General features: G+C 36.4%; 2 protein-coding genes across 10 annotated transcripts in view; one reads left to right on the forward strand and one right to left on the reverse strand.

Moving 5' to 3' along the window:
• Positions 1-4,498, reverse strand: part of TTC23 (tetratricopeptide repeat domain 23) — a 110,969-nt gene extending 106,471 nt beyond the window's left edge. For 2 of the 6 annotated variants that reach the window (XM_027083198.1, XM_027083199.1), the window contains exon 1: positions 3,987-4,493. The gene's annotated coding sequence lies outside the window, so the exon portion shown is untranslated. Of the gene's footprint in view, positions 1-2,227; positions 2,405-3,986 lie in introns of all 6 variants that reach the window. The other 4 variants (XM_027083197.1, XM_027083200.1, XM_027083202.1 and 1 more) reach the window with 4 other exon arrangements.
• A 1,929-nt stretch (positions 4,499-6,427) lies between these two features.
• The window catches only part of LRRC28 (leucine rich repeat containing 28), a 187,531-nt gene continuing 174,100 nt past the window's right edge, over positions 6,428-19,858 (forward strand). For 2 of the 4 annotated variants that reach the window (XM_027083207.1, XM_027083204.1), the window contains exons 1-2: positions 6,428-6,531; positions 10,144-10,371. In XM_027083207.1, the coding sequence (XP_026939008.1) occupies positions 10,204-10,371 (168 nt within the window). In that variant the 5' untranslated portion in view covers positions 6,428-6,531; positions 10,144-10,203. Of the gene's footprint in view, positions 6,532-6,624; positions 6,731-9,609; positions 9,703-10,143; positions 10,372-19,858 lie in introns of those variants that run through there. The other 2 variants (XM_027083205.1, XM_027083206.1) reach the window with 2 other exon arrangements.

The following is a 19,858-nucleotide window of genomic DNA, read 5'->3' on the forward strand; positions in this document are numbered from 1 at the left end:
CATTATTGGCGAGAATAAATTTGTGCAGCCACTATGAAAAGCAGTATGGAGGTTCCTCAAAAAACTAAAAATAGAACTACCATATGATCCAGCAATAATTCCACTCATACCTCTGAAGAAAATAAAACAAAATATACATTCACCCAATGTTCATAGCAGCATTATTTACAACAGCCAAGATTTGGAAGCAACCATCAACAGATGAATGTATAAAGAATATGTGAGATATATATATATATATACACACACACACACACACACACACACACACATACAATGGATTATTACTCAGCCATAAAAAATAATAAAATTCTGCCATTTGCAATAACATGGATGGACCTAGAGGGTATTATGCCTAGTGAAATAAGTCAGACAAAGACAAATACTGGTTATAACTTACATGTGGAATCTAAAAAAATAAAAGAATTGAATGAATATAACAAAATGGAATCAGACTCAGAGATATAGAGAACAAACTAATGGTTACCAGTGGGGAGAGAGAAGAGGGGAGGAGTGAGATAGGGGTATGGGGTTAAGAGATGCAAACTACTATGTATCAAACAAATAAGCAACAAGGTTATATTGTACAGCACAAAGAAATATAGCCATTATTTTGTAATAACTTTAAATGGAGTATATAATCTGTAAAAATATTGAATCACTATGTTGTATAGTTGAAACTAGTATAATATTCTAAATCAACTATACTTCAATAAAAAAACAAAAGGAATGAAGGACTGACACATACTACAACATGGATAAACCTCAATAACATTATGCTGAGTGAAAGAAGCCAGATGTGAAATACCACATATTGTATGATTCCATTTGCATTAATGTATTAAATGTCCAGAAAAGGCAAATCTATAGAGACAGAAATTTTATTATTGATTGCCAGGGCTGGGGGTAGGAATGAGAAGTGCTTGCAAATGGGCATGAGGTATCTTTTTATAGTGATGGACATTTTCTAAAATTGGAATGTGGTGATAGTTACACAGCTCTGTAAATTTTCTAAAAAAATCATTGAGTTATATCCTTAAAGTGAGTGAATTTTATAGTATGTAAATTATACCTTACTAAAGCTGTTAAAAAATAGCTATGAAACCACCATGCAGTTTTATATGTAATTCTGACTTTTATACATCTTATAACTACAAGACTTTCATAAGGTAGGGCAGCACTAATTCCCAAAGACAATATGGCAGAGGCTCCAAAAATTTTGAAAATCAATCTTAACATTCTGGCTCTACGAATAGATGGGTCACATGGTATTATTGCCTGACACCTAATAGGCCTCAATAAATGTTTACTGGATGAACAATTAAACCATCTTTATAGTGTGATTTCCCCCCAAACGTATCATCTACCTGATAGATGAAACTCAGTTGATTAGGGCATTTTTTCTTAAGAAAACTGAAATAAATGAAATGCCGATATCCTCAGGGGAAAAGCTGATAAGAGCTTAGGTAGTCAGCATCAGTTAGGCTATAATGAGGTAAGATACTAACTCCTACATGCTACAGACTCACTTGATTTAGTAGAGGTGGAGATGGAGGTGGGGAGTGGGAATGTCTGATCCACAGTCTTTCAGAGATCCAGGCTGACCAAGGTTTAACTGTACATCAACAGGAGTCATGGTAGACTAACAGAGATTGAAAAACTGTGTATGGGCTTTTCACTACCATTGCCGTTAAGTGACCCACCTCACTTCTGCTAATATTTCATTTGCTCCCTAATTCCAAAGAGGGCCAGATATCCAGGGGAGTAAATGGAATATTTGGCGAGCAATGCAGTCTGCCACATTTGTCATCAGGGGACTTTGTCTCAGGATTCTTTTCCACAGCTAGAGATAACCTCCTTCTCCATCTATCCGATTAGGAACCACTGATCAAGAATTTAGAATAGTAAGACAGCTAGCTAGTGGGAACCAGCTGTATAGCACAGGGAGCTCAGCTTGGTGCTCTGTGATGACCTAGATGGGTGGGATGCGGGGGTGGGGGGTGTGGGTGGGAGGTCCAAGAGGGAGAGGATATATGTATACATATAGCTGAGTCACTTCGTTGTACAGCAGAAACTAACACAACATGGTAAAGCAATTATACTCCAATTTAAAAAAAATTTAAAATAGATGAACTTCAGGTTCTTTGAAGCAAATTTTGAAGCAGGAGACAAATACCCTGCTTGGTATCCCTGAAGCTTTTTTGGGAGGAGATGGTTCTTGATTCACCTTTTTTTGCCCAGCACTGAGGATATCATCTGGTACATGGTAGCAGCTCACTGAGGTATGGAACTGAGTTTTGTCTCAGAGAAACAGATCAGGTGAAAGCCTACAGTCTGAGTACAAATATCTCCCATCTTCCCATGGTGTTCTTCAGTCACAACTTTTTTTTTTTGGTTGAAATTCCTTCAATTCAGTTAAATAGAAACAAGAAACCGTTAAATTCTGAGGGAAAAGGAGCAAGAACTGATGCAATGTAAACAATTACTTTTACTGTTTTATTACACCACAACTAACACCTCATCTAATAAAATTTATATTTGTAGTGTTTAACAAAAAATAAGCTCAATGCTTCAGAAGAATAGAAAGAAATGCATCAAGATTTATACTATTCAACCATGTGAAGGTATTTGGAGAAAATGTCTTATGAGGCTGTTACCAATCTGCACTCCATTATTTATAGTATTTAGCCCCTTAGCTTCTGGTCTCTGTTCTTGCAATGTCAGTTTTATCTTTTACAAATGTTACTTTAAAACGCAAGACCAAACTCCTTAATTCTGGCAATTTTGACTTTTTGTGTAACTTTTCATGCTTTTAAAAAATTTTTATTATACCAAAGTCCCCAAATGAAGCTTTTGCTGCGTCAGAGCTAATTATTCTCTATTCTTTAGGCTGCACATATTTGCTAACAACTCTCCCACTACCCGGGATGCCATTTCTTTTCTTTTCTATCTACTGAAAGTTTGCTCATTGCTGAAGCTCAAAATGTGTCTTAACCCTACTGTGAAACTCTCCCTGAATATTTCTGCTCACACTGATCTGAGCACCTGAAGCATCTAGGGTCTACAGCAGTCATCTATGCACCAAAAACTATCCAGAAGTCTTCATTTAAACTTTTTGAGTCTCTTTCTCCCAGCTAGAGTATGAGCTTCTTGAGAGACTGTATTTTATTACTTTATATCCCCATATATGGATTAACAGAGGACCCTCAAGAAATATTTATTGCATACCTACTCTGAGTTAGGCCTTGTAGAGGTATAGATGTGCTACTAGGTATTATATTTACTAGCTGAATTAATGTTTGAAGAATCTTTAAGATGCTATATTTTGGAATTTTTTATTGGGCTGGATTTTTTTTAAATGTTGCTATTTCAAATATGTTTTAATATACATTATCCTCATTTATCAGTATTTCCTGAACTTTTATATTTTAGTTTTAGTGAAAATATCACTTTTGAAAGTATAAATGCTGGATTTCATTTTTGAGAATTTATCCTTACATTCATTACCTACTGATTCTGTTTCATACATCAATATTATGTTTTCCTTTGTTGTTAGCAGATCTGTCCCTGGATCTCCGAATCTACAAATATACACAAAACTTGGGTCCAAAGATGATGATAATTTTCTCTTATATCTTTTAACAGCTGGATTGTCTATTATGCTAGGTAAGATAATATACATACAAAAATATTCATTTCCTCTGATAATTACAATAATATTACTGTGTTCCTCTAAATCCATATTAAAGCAACAAAAAACCACAGCTTCTTGGAGTATAAAATAATCTATTATTAATCTTACTACCTTTTTCCCTTTACCATTCAAAAATCCATTACTGATCTGCGAATAATGTTCTTTCTAAAAACACCCTCTGAAACTCTCTTCCTGCCACTCTTACATTATGCCAGCATTTTATCTGCTTTTCCTTTGACACTTACTCCTTTAAAACTAGCAAAAAAAAAAATCAGAAAAGTTTAACTCTTACATCTCTCTCAGTGTCGTAAAATCCTTTGTCAAATACTCGATGTGCTTGAGAGGTTGTCCGTTTCTTTTTCGATCGAATTACACAATGTCCCGGCAGCCTGATTTATCAGTTTGGTCCACGCTGTATCAGTTTGGTGATTCTTTGTACAGATTGATAACCAGAAAAAGTCTAAAGTAGGGCAATTCCAGCCTAAATTGGCGCAGCCTTTTCCCATAAAGCAACTTAGTATCTCACAAAATTCCAGGGAGAATGAATGATAGAGCATGCACCAATAGGGAGTGGAGAAGAGTGTTTTATCTAAGTTTGCAACCCAATCCTTGGGAGCCAGAGGTGGGAATTTTAAAATGGGGCTGTCCTTTCCTTGGAATTTTCTTAAAGTGGTATCGCTGCCTGATGATGTTAAAGTTTGCCAAAGATTGTCCAATCACTAGTTTGTATTAGAGGATTTCCTCCCCCCCGCCTTTTTTTTAAAGACCTTTTTGATGTGGACTTTTTTTCTTTTTTTAAAGTCTTTGTTGAATTTGTTATAATATTGCTTTTGTTTTATATTTTGGTTTTTTGGCCAGGAGGGCTGTGGTATCTCAGCTCCCCCACCAGGGATAGAACCCACACCCCCTGCACTGGAAAGGGAAGTCTTAACCACTGGTACGCCAGGGAAGTCCCTCCCCCTTGTTCTGAGGGAGGCAAATTGTGAAACTGACACTTGACAAATTTAGAGAACTTTAAAGAGTGGCCATAGGATAACATACTAATACAAAGAATCACATGGCTACTTTTGTGTCAGTTTCAGAGGGCAGAAGTTGTTTTAAGATGATTCATTTTTCATGATCAAATATCAGATGTCAAATTAATGCATTAAAATATTTCGTTTTTTAAGAAATGAAAACTAAGAGACTAACATTGATTACTTTTTAAAAATTGTTCTATCTATAGTTGCCTTTTTGTATGTGTGACTCTTCAATATTAGGAGCAAATACATATTATTTGGGTTGATCTTTAATAACCGAAAGATTTTTGTTTTTACATAAACTGAGGATTTCCTCATTTTAAGTCTAGCAAAAAAGTTCTAAGTACTACAAATTCTTAAGTATTTGGAAACCTGTATAAAAGGTCTTAGAAGTACATGACATATACCATCCATATACTTCAGTAACTTCTGAAGACCAGGTTTACTAAATAGATAATTGGTAAGTATTTCATTATAACTCATACTTTGTTTTGAGATAGGTCTTATTTTTATTTAATATAACTCTGCTTTCTAGGTTATTTACCTCTAATAGTAATTAAATAAACCAACGTAAATCTATAAAGTCAGTATATCTTGACAATGAACTGCTACATTATAATCAACATCAAGCTTGCCAAAGAACAATAAATAACAGTATAAAGTCAGGATATCTTGACAATGAACTGCTACATTATAATCAACATCAAGCTTGCCAAAGAACAATAAATAACAGTAGTTTCATGAGAGGAAATTTTTAAAAAACTTCATTTCAGAAGAAAAGTTGTCATGTTAACAAGCAAGGTACTTAAAAAAATATTTTTTTGCTGTTCCTTAACAATGCTTTTTTTTTTGTTTTTACCATCATAAAGGTCTCTTCCTTTGACGACTCCTGCTGACATAGGAAATTCCGTCCTGAAGAAATATTTATTGATGGCCTACTCAGTCATGCTAGGAACTGCCAGAATATTTAACTTACAAAGTTGTTATTGTTGTTTTAACGATTGTTTCTCACAGCTGTTATTGTCGTTTTAACGATTGTTTCTCACAGCAGACCTACAGTATTTCAAGAGCAGAGACTAGGTTACTGCCTCACTCTCGGAACGAACCTGCCAGCGTGCAGTGACTTCTTTTATACTGGGCTTAAGCTCACTACTTGATTACTAACCTTGGCCATATTACATAAACCTACCTGACCTAAGTTTTTCATCCGTCAAACGAGTATAGTAATAGTACCCGTGTCATAGGATTGTTGTGAGGGTTGAGATAACCTATGCACAGATCTTAGAACGCTGCCTGGTATACAGTAAAGCGACTGGGTGTTATTACTGTTGTAATTTCTCAACGTATGCATTGAACGAGAGGACGAGTGCGTCAGTGAATGCATGAATGAAAGAACTGATCAGTTACTGACGGTCCCTGAGGCTGCAGCCGGCTAAACTACCCCCTCAAAATTCTGAGCAAAAAGCTGACCTCAACAACAAACTCGGAAGCCGGAGCCGGAAGCAACGACAGGGCCAAGGGCGGGGCCAAGTCATGGAGAAGCCACATTGTTGGCCAATAGGCACATCGCTTGGAAAACAAGCCTCTCGTGCGATCTATCGTAAAAACCGCGAGAACGGTGGAGCATTATCGCGAGGTTTCGTCTTCCTCTCCTCCGCTCTGTCTTCCCCCAACCCTCTGAAGTGAGGGTTCCGCCCCGTCCCGCCCCGCGTCGTCCGCGCCCCGCCCCGTCCCCTCCCGGCGCCCCGCCCCGCCCGCCGAGTCCCGGCTTGCCGTCCAGCACCTCTGCGCCCGGGAGCGCTGGCTCCGCTGGTCGAGGTGAGTGTGGCACTTCGCCGTTTCGGGTGGCTCACGAAGCAAGGCCCTCTGGCCCGACCCCCGGCCCTGAGGCCGGGTCTGGCAGAAGCGTCCGGGCTGCAGCGAGTGGACCCCGGCCCGAGCGGGCCCGCCCGGGCCTCGGGTCGCCACAGCTGCCGGGCCCTCCTCGCCCTCGGTGGTCGGAGAATCCCGATACCGGGACTGTGAAATCCCTGCCACTGGGCTCACTGCTTCCAAACTCTAACAACCAAAGTGTTTCGTTAACTCGGGCAAAACGGCATGTGTTTTAACTAAGACTTCTGACAGCCTTATTTTCAGTACTGAGAAAATAACCTTTAATAAATGCTTTTAATGTGCGGGTTTTAATTCATTAATCTACAATATTAGGAAATTGGAGTGGGTATTCCACTGACTTAAGTACGGAAGTCAATCTAAGGGACTCCTTTCCCTTAAAACACACCTGTTTTAAAATGTGTGGAATTTTCTTAAGATGGAAAGGTTAGTTTGCTTTAAATAATAATAGAGTGGATTGGTATTTACCTGTCAGAAAACTGTTATGCAGGTGCAGTTGTATACAGCTAATATTAAGTATACCATTTGCTTTTAATCGTAGATGAGAGGTAGTGAAGGGAATATGTGTAAGAAAATTATGCTGGTAAAGGCTGTGCATTGCCAGTGAATGCATACGGAAAACCATTACCATTATTTATTATTGAAAGCTTTCAGATTTCATTTGTGTAGATTTCATCTCCCAAACTGCCTTCCTAGCAAAATGCATTTTAACAGAGTGTAATGACGTTTTAAGGGCAACCAATCCCACCCATCAGGATTCAGCAGGATTAGAAGGAAAGCCATCAGGTTACACTGTATTCTCTTATTGGATCTTCCCATCAGGGAGTGTGGGTTTTGCTTTGTAGTCTTAGATTTGCATAAGCTTTGCCTACCACTTAAATAATAATAGGAAGAAGCACAGGCCCCACTGAAGTTCATGGAAGTCTGCCTTGTAGAGCAATGCACAGGCTTTGGAGTTGAACACCTGGGTTGGTATTCTGGCAAGTTATCCTCTGAGAAACTCAGTTTCCTCATCTATAAAATAGGCTAAATAATGTCTATTGCAGTGCAGAGTTTTAAGGATTGAGAGATCTTTATTGCACATAGCACGCAGTCAGCATATAGTATCTGCAAGCTGACTTTAGATCAAGGGGAAAAAAAATCTACCTTACAATATTACTCACATGTCCTACTGTCAGTTGTTTATCAGCTGTTTGAGGGCCTGCTTTGTGCTAGAGGCAGGTATACAAATGTAAAGAAAACAGCAAGGTCTCTGCCCTCAGGAGCTTACGGTACAGTCTCTTGGCTAGATTGACGATAGATAGATGCACCAATAAATATATAGATTACAAATTGTGAAGAGTCCTACAAAGAAAGAGTAAGAGAGAAGACTTCAGCTTGGGATGGGGAAGTGATTTTTACATTGAAACCTGAAGGGCGTTGGGACAGTGCTTTCAAAGGCTAAAGGAGAGCAGGAAGTGGTGTGAAGTTTAGCACTTTGAAGCACTAGAAAAACCCAGGAGTTTGGTGAGAAGCCAGGGAGGGTGCTGCCAGTCTGGAGAAGTGGGTGGGGCCAGATTGTGAAGAGCCCTCAATACTTGGTAAGTTTGATTTTTCTTAATAAACTTTTGAAGGGTTTATTTAGAATGCATGTGACTAGGGAGCAAGTTTACCTGAGAAAGAGAGGCAGACATAGTTGGATTTCTTTTTTAAAGGCTCCCAGCTAAGTGATTAATGTATTGCAAAGTGACTCGAGTGGACACAGGGAGACCAGTAATACATATGGCAAGGCAGGAGATGACAGTGGCTTTCCATTTGGGCAGATGGAGAGATGTGGATAGATTTGAGGTGTATTTTGGAGATGGAAACCATATGCCTTGTGATAGATTGGAGGTGGTGGAGGAATCGTTCATGACTTCCGGCTTTCCTGGTGGTTGGAAAGACTGGGGAAGATTTGGATTGGTGATGAATATCAAAAACTCTTTTTGAATGTGTTAAGTTTGAGATGCTTGTGAGACATCTAAACGGCTTCTAGTTTACTATTTCAGTGAATAATTACCCAGAAAGCTTCCCTTTCTAAATACAATCAACGATGTTATTTGTAGCCTAGTTCCCCTTGCTTTACAGGGAGAGAACTAAGATGTGGAAAGATTGAGTATCTTGTTCAAAGTCAAGTAATATGTCTCATAAAAATAGGTAAGTGAGTAGCTAGTATAAATATGGGAAGGTACTGGACTCTCATGTTGCATTAGGGATATAATTGAATACTCCATATTCTCTGACCTTTTATATAAAATAGCAAATGCTTTCTTATTAGTTGGGAATTAAGAGTTTGGAAATAATAGAAAATAACCAAAAAGTTAGAAAACTCTGCTTATTGAAAGCTTATGTTACTGCATTTTGTACTAACTTGGTATTAATTCCCTGTGAAAATAGTTTTTCTTAAGAAAAAACATTTTCTTTGAAAGGTACTTCTCTTTGGAGAGTTTGAGAAAGGGTGCCCAGGAAAACCAGAGTAGAATCTTTGAACAAAGCTCAACTTGTTTTTAGTGTTTTAGCATTTTCTTAGTATCCTGTGGAATCCTGTCAGTCTGTGTGTATAAAGACTTCAGGCTTTGAAATCCACTGGACACCCTTCCCCAGCCCAAGAAAAAAAATCCTTGTTCCCTTATGAACTGTTTGACCTTGGACAAATTATTGAATCTCTGAGTTTGTTTCTTCTTGTGGTAAGTGATGTGAAGTTTGTTTCTGCCCTGAGCCTAGTTGGTAAGATGGGAAATGTTATTTCTCTTCCTATCCTTGTCAATTTGGAGCTAGAAAGGTATTTAATCTGTTCTGGGTTCTGGCCCTTACCAATAAATTGCTGTCTCCATTTTATGTAAGGCAACTAAGGCCCAGAAAGATTGTAATAGAAAAGTACAGGATTCTTATTTCCTAGTGCAGTATTTCTTCTTTCATTGAAATAATTAAGTAAAACTCTATGTTCCCAGGCCTGTTTCTTTGCTACTTCTGATCATCTGCAAAGCTAAGAAGAAAGAAAAGAGAATAAAGAGATAAAAGAAAGAAAATATTCGCATATAGGACAATATTTAGGTAGTAAGAAGTGAAGAAAATGAAGTTGTAAGTGATCTAGTTATATTATATATTATATACCTTTAAATATTTTTAAAATGTTTTAAGCTAAAGACAAAATGAGGTAGTTCAAGAAGGAAATGGGTTTGCTGTGTCTAATTTTTTAAGCTCTTTCTTTGGTTGCATATTATGAAACTGGTCTCTGTTCTCTTAGATAGGGATTCCTATCTCAAGTTCAAGAACTATTTTTTTCAAATAGGACTATTTCTGCTAAGTAGTAAATATTGCTTAAATAGTGAGAGTATTTTTATTAAATAGTTATTCATTTTAATCTCCTTCTAAATATGTGTGAAAATTTAGTTGTTAGAAAAATATAGGAATTGATGTATAACTCTTTTTAATGTCTGCAAATAGCTATATATGCTAACTGGTTTATTTGGCAACGTTTGTTAGCAGTATCATAATTTTCCATTTTTTTGTTCTCTTTAGAAATGGACCAATTTTGACAAGATGTAGTGCTGCAGTGTGCCTGATGGGATATGTTCAGTCATGGCATCCGAACTTTGTAAGACGATCTCTGTGGCAAGGCTGGAAAAGCACAAGAATTTGTTCTTAAATTATAGGAATCTGCAGCATTTCCCATTGGAGTTACTAAAAGATGAGGGACTACAGTACTTGGAGAGACTCTACATGAAAAGGAACTCCCTTACAACCTTGGTACAGTATTATGTTGCATTAAAAAAAAAAGTCATTTATAATGTGGTTCTGACCAAGATATATTTTATATATCTTAAGATATTCAGACCAAGATTTGTATCCCCTCTTGTTGTATAAACAGGTAATAGAAGTACACATACAGGGGGTTCTCATTACTTGAGAATTCATTATCCAAGTTCTTGCAGTTATGAAGTTTCAAGAGTCGTGTAGGAAAGCAAAATATTCACTAATATACCACTTATAAAATTAGTCCCACACACTACTACATATAAGATAGATAACCAGCAAGGACCTACTGTATAGCACAGGGAATTCTACTCAATATTCTGTGATAAGCTATCTAAGAAAAGAATCTGAAGAAGAATGAATACATGTATCAATATATGTACAACTGAATCACTTTGCTATACACCTGAAACTAACACAACATTGTAAATCAACTATACTCCAATAAAATTTAAAAAAAAATTAGTCCCTATTCAGAAACCCCTCTTCACTTAGCCTGTGCATCTCTCTGGGCCTGTCCTTTCTTTGTGTGTTAAGATTCTTAGATGATTTATGGATGTTACAGTACCCAACAGATAGTTAAAAAGTAAAGAAGAGAAAGACCAACAAGGATGACTTTGATTTAGACGTATTTAAAAAGGGAATGATTTGAAGATTAAAATATTAAGACAGGCATTAGGAGGCTTGATGTAGCCTTTGAGTGTTTTGAAAAAACCCCAAAACCAAAAAACCTTCTTTATGATTGCACTGTGAAAATCAGATGACTTTGAATTGGGCTGTCATCCAATTTGTTGGAAAAATTTTTGCCACAAAAGCCAACATTTGATTCACTCTTTTTATGTTCTAAGAATAAGCACATAGTTATCGTTATAACCTAAATTTTATTACATATGAGATTAAAAAAACTAAAATATTTTTCAAGAGAGTGTGCATGTCAAACTTTTTATTCCCGCTGTATCATGATATTTGGTCTCTGTTTTAAATGGATTTTGCTTTATGTGGCCTTTTCTGATTATCACTGAACTTCATTTAAGTCTTACACTTTGAATTCTAGTTCTTTTTCACTTTAGATGATTTATGAATTCTTGTTGTTTCTTTGTGAACAGACCCATTTTTCATTCCCTTCTCTGAAAGTATCTGAGTATCTGAAAATATGCCTTACTGGCTTCATATATATGGAGTGTTTTTCTGGAAAAGTTTTAGTTAATCTGTGCAAAATACCTACAATGTGTAGAAAGCATTATAAAATTTGTTTATCTTTGTTGTGTCTGAAAGTAAGTGCAAGTATATCTTTCATTTTTAGTGTTTGACATATTTGTATATATTATTTTGCATGCCTAATTAGATTTTTTTAAATTAGATTTTTCACTTTCCAAACTTTAATAATCTGTATATAGTTATATTGACCCTTTTTGCGAGATCATCATTGCATGAAGCGAAACCGTATTTACCTAGTGTTTTTCTGCCCTTTGGAGAAGTGGTGTAAGAAATAATTTGTCAAGGATTACAGCCCACATTTTCTCATGTTTATTGTTGATGTACAAAGAAAAAGTTGTGAGTGGATTACTTCTCAACCATCAGTTATAGTCCACGGGTAGAAGAAATTGACCTTTGCTTATAAATGTTACAATAAACTTTTGGTTTTGTGGCCATTTCTTGGCTGCAGTTTTCTATTTATGAAAATATTTAAGTATCTACTATACAATTTTAACTGATATAATGGCTCCCAAGCATACATTTCAAGTTCATGCTTTGCCACCTTTGTAGTCACTGAAGATTAAATTGTTGCATATGTTTATAATGGTAGGTGTATATATTTTATTTTAATGCTTTGTCTTAGCTGGAACATTTCATTCCTTTGTATCAAAGAGCTTTTTAAACTGTGAAGTACCATACAGATATCGGGATGGTGGGAATGGTAGCAACCATACCATTCCGTGACTATACTGAGTATAGGACAGCTTACTTATATCCAGCGTAGTCTGAGAATGGCATACTGCACAGGTTTTCAAAGCTGATGAAACAATATTTGCCCTTGAGTGTTCCAAACTAGTGACTGCAGGCTTTTAGAATGTTTGCTGGTGTTATTGATAAAGTATATTTCCTATAGAAATAATAGAGATTTAGTATGTAAAATTTGACTTAAACTGCAATACTGTCCAAAGGAAAAAAACACATTATTGGAAGCATTATACTATCTCAAACACATTATGAGTTAATTGGCCTTTTTTTTTTTTTTAAGAAAAGCTTGGGAACCTGCCAATCATTTCCATTTCCACATTGTTTTATTATTTCTTATTAACATTGTTTTATTGTGTTTAAATGTCTTCTCCTCAGCATTCCCCTTCTCCCCTCTTCGTATGAAGCCTCTTGGTGAGGAGTCACTAATGCCCAACTTCTGTCCTTCCTTTTTCCCTTCAAGCTGCTCAGTATTGCATTATGGTTTATATTTGTAGGATGATTGTATGTCAGATGCTTAGAACTTGGGAAATGCCCATATTAAAATTAAAGCACAGGGAAAAGCCATTTTTATATACAAAAGAATAAACTGTTCATATTTTACATATAAAAATATGTGCCCTTATAGCAACCAACATAAGAAATATATGGAAAGTAGTAGTTTCTCTTTCTATTCCTCCAATTCTGTGCTTTGGAATAACCAGTGTTAATAGTTTGGTTGTGTCCTTCCACTCCTTTGCTTGTGTTTATGTAATTATGTACTCTGTATTTTTTTCCCTTTTTAAACAACAAAAGGGAATCATACTCTACATATTTCTCTGCAGATTTCTCTCTTCACTTCATTCTCATTCCACTAAATTCTAGGCCAAGAAATATATATACATCCTTGTATTTAGGATCAGGTCTCAAAAGTAGGATTGCTGGGTCAAAGGGTAGGAACATTTTATATTTTAAAGTACTTTTTAGCAGTATTTCATTTTACAATATTACCACTTATTTGTATAACTGAAAAGTCTTAAAACTTGTTTAAAATATAATGAGTCAATTTATATAAGAATCCAGTTATATAATTAATAGGTGAATAAGAAGTAGTTAGGAAACATTATGATTTTGGTTCCTAACATTTATCTTAGAAAGTGATTTAAAGAATTTTTCTATAATTATTTTAAATGCAGTTCAAGAATTATTAAGTCTCTGATCTTTGTGGTAGTTTGAAGTTAATAAGAGAATAGGAGATACAGGTTCTGTATTTGATAGGCATCCACATAGTTGTTGAATGAATAAATAAATGAATATAAAGTAGAAGAGCATAATGTCTATAGTACAGGTATAACAGATCCAGACTGAGAGTCTTTGAGGGCAGGGAGTCTGTCTTAAATTCTGTATCCCCAGTGCCTGGCTACTGTCTAACATTGGTAGGACACATAATCTAATTCTGTGTAGCAGGATTGTAAAAGATTTTTTAAGGAAGGTGCTATTTGCATTGACCCTGAAGAATGACTTTGTCAGGAGCCTGGGAGGAAAACTATCATTTATTCATTTATTTATTGAGTACTTTCTGTGTATCCAGTACTCTACAAGGCACTGACATAGATACATCATGGAACAAATTCTTACTCTCATGGAATTTTTGTTTCTTGACATCCCAAGCTGAAGAAAAAAATACGATCTGAGATTCAGTGGCAGAAGATTAGGATCAATATTTGTCCAAAGACTTTAGTGACAAAGTGATGGTGACTATGATGGTGACTATGTTAGAAGCTCTGGAGAGTAGAATGCAAGTTTGAGGGGTTAATTGGTGAGAAGGAGATGAAAAAATAGATAACAAGGTAGATGGGTCTTCAGGTTTGGTTTTGATGTGGAAAAGCAGTCATAGCTGGAGGGGTCTTGACGAAAAAGGAGAATTTTTTCTTCTTTCTCCTTTTCTCTTTCCTCTCCACCCCTCTTTTCTAAGAGGAAAGAGTTGAGCCTGTGTAAATGCTGATGGGAAATCTCCATTAGAAAGGAGTTGAAGATTCAAAAATAAGGAACAATTAAAAGTTCAAGATTCCTAAGAAGGTAGGAAAGGATGGGCTCCAGAGCACAATTGGAGGGAAGGACTTAAGCTGTGACAAAGCGAGAGAGAGGCATGGGCATATATACACTACCAAACACAAGGTAGGTAGCTAGTGGGAAGCAGCCGCATAGCACAGGGAGATCAGCTCGGTGCTTTGTGACCGCCTGGAGGGGTGGGATAGGGAGGGTGGGAGGGAGGGAGACGCAAGAGGGAAGAGATATGGGAACATATGTATATGTATAACTAATTCCCTTTGTTATAAAGCAGAAACTAACACACCATTGTAAAGCAATTATACTCCAATAAAGATGTAAAAAAAAAAAAGACCTTACATGGGGACCACATCTGGGAAGACATCGCAGCACCCTCGTAAGTTACAGGGGGAGAAAAAAAAAAAGAAATAGTATCTCTTCCGCCTTTAACAAGAGAAAGGAAGGATAGGTGCAAAGGAAGATTCAGATTGTGGGGGAGAGAGTTCTTGTCTGGTGACTACCAGGCAAGGCCAGCTGCTTAGGGAGTGAAGATTTGTGGAGATTGCAGGTTTGAAATTATTGTTGCGAAGAGTCATAGCAGTTTGGTTAGAGAAAGGTAGTAGAATCATTCAGCAAGCAGTTGATGGCTAGACTTATGCTGGGGAACCATCTGCTTGTTTAGGGAGTTTTCTCCTGCAGTTCTCAGATGTCTGAGGTATGAAGAAGTTGGGATGTCACATTTATGCAGGCTTAGGTTTTTGCCAGGTATAGAGGGACTAAGGAGGTTTAGGATTTTGGCAAGAGTGATTAAAATGATGGGACATGGAGTCTGAGGTGGATTGGAGGCAAAGAAAGAAAGGAGTGAGTGAATAGGGAAAATGGAGAGGGTCCAAAGGATCCATTGATGTTGAAGACTTATTATACTGGGCATGATTGAGTAAGCCATCTGGGAGGATGGGATATTGTAGTTGTGGAGAGAAACATCAGTCATGGAGAAGTTTCAGATGATGACAGGATATGAGTGTGCAGGCTGGAGGGGGCTGAGGTAGAGCCTACCTTGTCCCCTTGCAGCCTAATCCCCACACCCCCTCCCTGCAAGTAGCTGGGGTCTTTGTAAGAGTTAGAGAAGGAATGAAACATGGAAGCAGGAATTAGCAGTGGAAGCATTTGAGTTCTGCAGTCCCAGCAAGAGAGTGTTTCATTGTTTGGTAGCACAACTTAGTACTAGGAAGTAATAGATCAAGATCCTATGTGCTTAACCTCTTTGGATCTCAGTTCCTTCATTTATAAAATAAAAGGCCACAAGCGACTTGGAGGGGAAAAGAAAAAAACTCAACTTGGAAGCAAAATCACTTAATGGATCTGCCAGCTTCTCTTAATGAGTGTAGTAGGCAGCAGGCCTTCCTGGGGATGTGGAAGAGTGACCTCCCCAAATACTGATAGAGCTCTCATCTCACCTGTTGACAATTTTATTTATAAATATGAATGGATAAGAAAGAGGCATCTAAATTTTAGTGAAAGAAGGGAGTTTGGCTTATGGCTAAGAGCAATAAGAGTGGATGGATCCTGATTAAGCAGTTAATCTATGTAACAGGAGAGAACTTAAAAATGATATCCTTCTGAGATTCAAGGGAAGAAGAGGTATGTCCATCACAATCCTGAATTGGGGTGGGGGGATGAGGTGGGGGATGAGGATGTTATTTCTTTCCTGTTGACCCAGGAGAAAATTTTCCTGACCTCCCCCCATCAAATATAAACAGGCAAATCATAAAAGAATACAGATAGTCAAAACAAAAAAATGTTTAACTTTCAATAGAAGTGATAAAACATTGATCATCCTTACCTAGTAATTAGAAAAGATTTAATACCTGGTGTTGAAGATTATCAGTGCCCTATGTTGAAGACAATGGGGAGAAGATGCTCTCATACACTATTGGAAGGAGTAGAAATTGACTCATTACTTTGGTGGGTGGTTAGACCATATCTAGCAGAATTTTACATGTGCATATGTTTGAACCAGCATTTTCACTTGCAGGAATTTACCCAACAGAAAAAATAGTCAAGTGGACAAGGATACTCATCACAACATTGTATATGATGAAAAATTGTGAAAACCTAAGTGTTCATCAATATGGGGTGGGTTGAAATCTGGTAGCAGATTTCGTTTGAGTCTTTACTAAGTGCCAAGTTTTAAGTGATTTATATGTATTAATCTAATTAATCTGCAAGACAGTCCTATGAGGTAGGCACTATTATTCCTACTTTATAGACAAGTAAACTAAGGCATAAAAAAAGAATACATCAAACAATAGTGATTATAGCTGTGGAAGAGGGGAGGGCACAAGAAGGGGGGTAGGAGCTGGAATAAACAGAGCCTTACATTTAAGTGTTTATTGTAAAAGGGAAAGTTCCTACTACTAAATTTGTTTTATATTCTTTTCAGTATATGATTTTTATAATTAAAAATCAAAATAAGATTGTTGGAATTTAGTGCCACTAAGATCTTATCCAGCTCTCAAATTTTATTAATCAGTGAGTCTAAACGTTTTGATTTACAATGATGGTGATGCCTGCGTTTATGCTCCTTGCAGCTGGTGGCTGGGTTGAGGGTGAAAGGGGTTGATGACTGAGAAGTCACACAGCTACACGCTCTACCCACTTTGAAATTGGTAGGAGTAGGATCTGGATCAAATGAACATCAGAACACCCTGAAGGGAAAAACAGTAAGTTAAAGAGATGGTTAAAAAAAAAAAAAAAAAGAGCACCATGCAATCAAGTGTGCCAGAAGAAGTAGGGAGAGGGAATGGTTTTGTTTCTGTTTGATTGGTTCATTTTGAATTCCAGCACAAGGGCTTCTTGTTTTTCCCTAATCTGTCGGACCCCTGCAGCTTCCATTGCTGCTAGGGTGTAGGGCCTCCATAATCACTGTGAATACTCTGTTCTTGAGTTAGCTCTGTATAAAAACATCTTAGTTGTTTCTTAAATTGAATGTGTGGAAACGACTTATGTCAAATGGTAAAGCATTCTGATGCTCTGTTTATGTTTTAATGCTTATAGTCCTGCAAAACATTCATTACAAATGTACCCCGTCTCAGTAATATACCTGTGCCTGAAAAGTGTGGGTTTTGTTATAAATCAAAGCTGTTTTTCCTACTGAATTTTCAGATTTAAGTAACTTTTCCTCATTGTTACTGGTTGGTTGACAGTAGCTCCTTGTGAAATACTTAACAAACTATTTGAAATAGCTTGGAAAATGAATGTCTGACCTATAATTTATTCTGTTGAATCATAGAATTTCAAAGCTATATGGAACTTTATAGATGATATAGGCAGTTTTTCTTTTTTGAGGTAAGTAAGCTTAGAAGAGGTTAGTAGATGGGTCTAAAGTCATTTTTATGGCCAGTTAGAGCAAAAAAGCAGGTCTTCTAATTTGTAGTCCAGTCAGTATTGCTTTTTTAATTCTGCAGGTATTTATTGATGACCTGTTTCTAGCCTAGCACCATGTAGTTAAAATTTAACCACATTTAGCCACTGTGGAGCAATGAGGTGTTCCATGTTAGGTGAGTTTTCCTAGTTACCTCTTTGAAGTTTACCTCTGAGTTTTACTGTGAGTCTAACTGTTTTGATAGAAGTACTTTTACAACATGCATCATTCTATACTTTCTTAAAGAAATATGGGGAACATGATTTAACCCACTCTTTGTGATTTGTAGTTTTTGCCTGGGGAATTAGGAGGGAGGGTTTAGAAGGAGGGGGCAGGGATACAGATCTTTATCTAACACTAGACCATATCCTTGTCCACTTGAGGGATTCTGTGTACAAGCAGAAGACTCAGAAGCCATTACTTTGTATATGTTTCCACAGTTTAAATTCATTTTCAAGCATTCACTATACTAAAAATGAGGTACCTGTGCACTGAGATACCAGTTTTTAAATGTTAACCCCATCGAATCAGTCTCTGTGTCTCCCTCTCCCTCTCTAGATAGATAGATAAATAGATAAAATGTATGTAATGTGCTTAAAATATCATACATTGAGCTTGGAACACTGTTCCCTCCTAAAATAAACAATTATGTTATACGCATATAGAATTATAAAGGGCAGGTATATTTTTAAATGGTTGATCTGGCCTTATGGAAAAAATGTTTAGTATTCTTTTTTTGTGTCTATTTTTGTTGCTTTGAAAATTCCATTTATAAAATCATACTTACTGAATGCATATTAAATAGGTTTTTTTAAAAATAAAAAGTAGGGGGCATATGATGATCTAATCTTCAACCCTTGTTTATGATATCTATATAGCTTTCCTTTTTAAACAAATATTTTTAATATTAATACTTTACAGAAAATTTAAAAAAAATATTTATTTATTTGGCTATGTTGGGTCTTAGTTGTGGCACCCGGGATCTTCATTGTGGCACACGGGATCTTTTCGTTGTGGTGTGCAGGCTTCTCTAGTTGCGGTGTGTGGGCTTCTCTAGTTGTGGCGTGTTTTGCAGATACTTAACATTTATTTATTTATATTTTTTAAGGTGATAATTTTAGCCTCTATAAATGTCAAACAAATATTTCATCATTTCGAAGAAAAAAACCTAAAAATTTTATCATTCATGCAGTTATTTAAGTAGTTCTTTTATGTTTTATATCTAAAAGAGCTGATTTTAAGTGAAAAATTGGTAGTGAGTGTAATGATATAAATTTTGCACTAACATTATAGCTACTAGTTATGTGTGGTACTAATGTTTAAATTATTGATATAACAAAATAATACTGAAAATTCAATTCCATAGTCACAGTAACTACATTTTAAGTGCTTAATGGCCACATGTGGCTAGTGGCCACTATATTGGTCATGTAGCTAGAGAATATTTCCATCATTGTAGAAATTCTGTTGGACCAGTGGTGTGAGTGACTGAAAAAAAAAAAGAATACCTTAAAATTGGTAGTAGCAACTTATTTTTATCATGAAAGTCAAACTGCCACTGTGTTAATGCTACAGAATTGTAAAGAAAAACTTCCCCAGAATTTTTAGACACCTCAAAGACAACTTTAGAAACAAAAGAACTTGTCCACATTTTGAAAAATTTTCCTTTCCTCAATTTCCTCCCCTTTCCTTCCCTTTTGAAATGGCTTTATTTTAATATTTGTAATGCTTGTATTCAATGAATTTCCAATGAAATTTTTGTTTTAATGAACTTGGGACATAAAATATCTGTGATTATTTTGATGGATGCATTCCAAGAAATTTGGGTATTTGCCATGGTTTTTCATTGTTTTTCTTTTAGAACCAAGAAAATAAACAAAAAACCCTAAAGATGCTATGCTTTCATATCCAAATAATCAAAATTTGCACTTTCCCATAAAACACTGACATATGTTTGGGATTATCTTTTTGTATTGCTTATGACTAGATTACTCATTATTTGCCCAGTGTAGTCATTACATTTTTGCTGGGAAACAGGATGTCAGTGGTAACTTCTAGTGGTCCTTGACC

Source organism: Aethalodelphis obliquidens, unplaced genomic scaffold (assembly GCF_003676395.1).
Source record: "Aethalodelphis obliquidens isolate GAN/ISIS:26980383/991018 unplaced genomic scaffold, ASM367639v1 scaffold49, whole genome shotgun sequence".
NCBI classification, from domain to species: domain Eukaryota; kingdom Metazoa; phylum Chordata; class Mammalia; order Artiodactyla; family Delphinidae; genus Aethalodelphis; species Aethalodelphis obliquidens.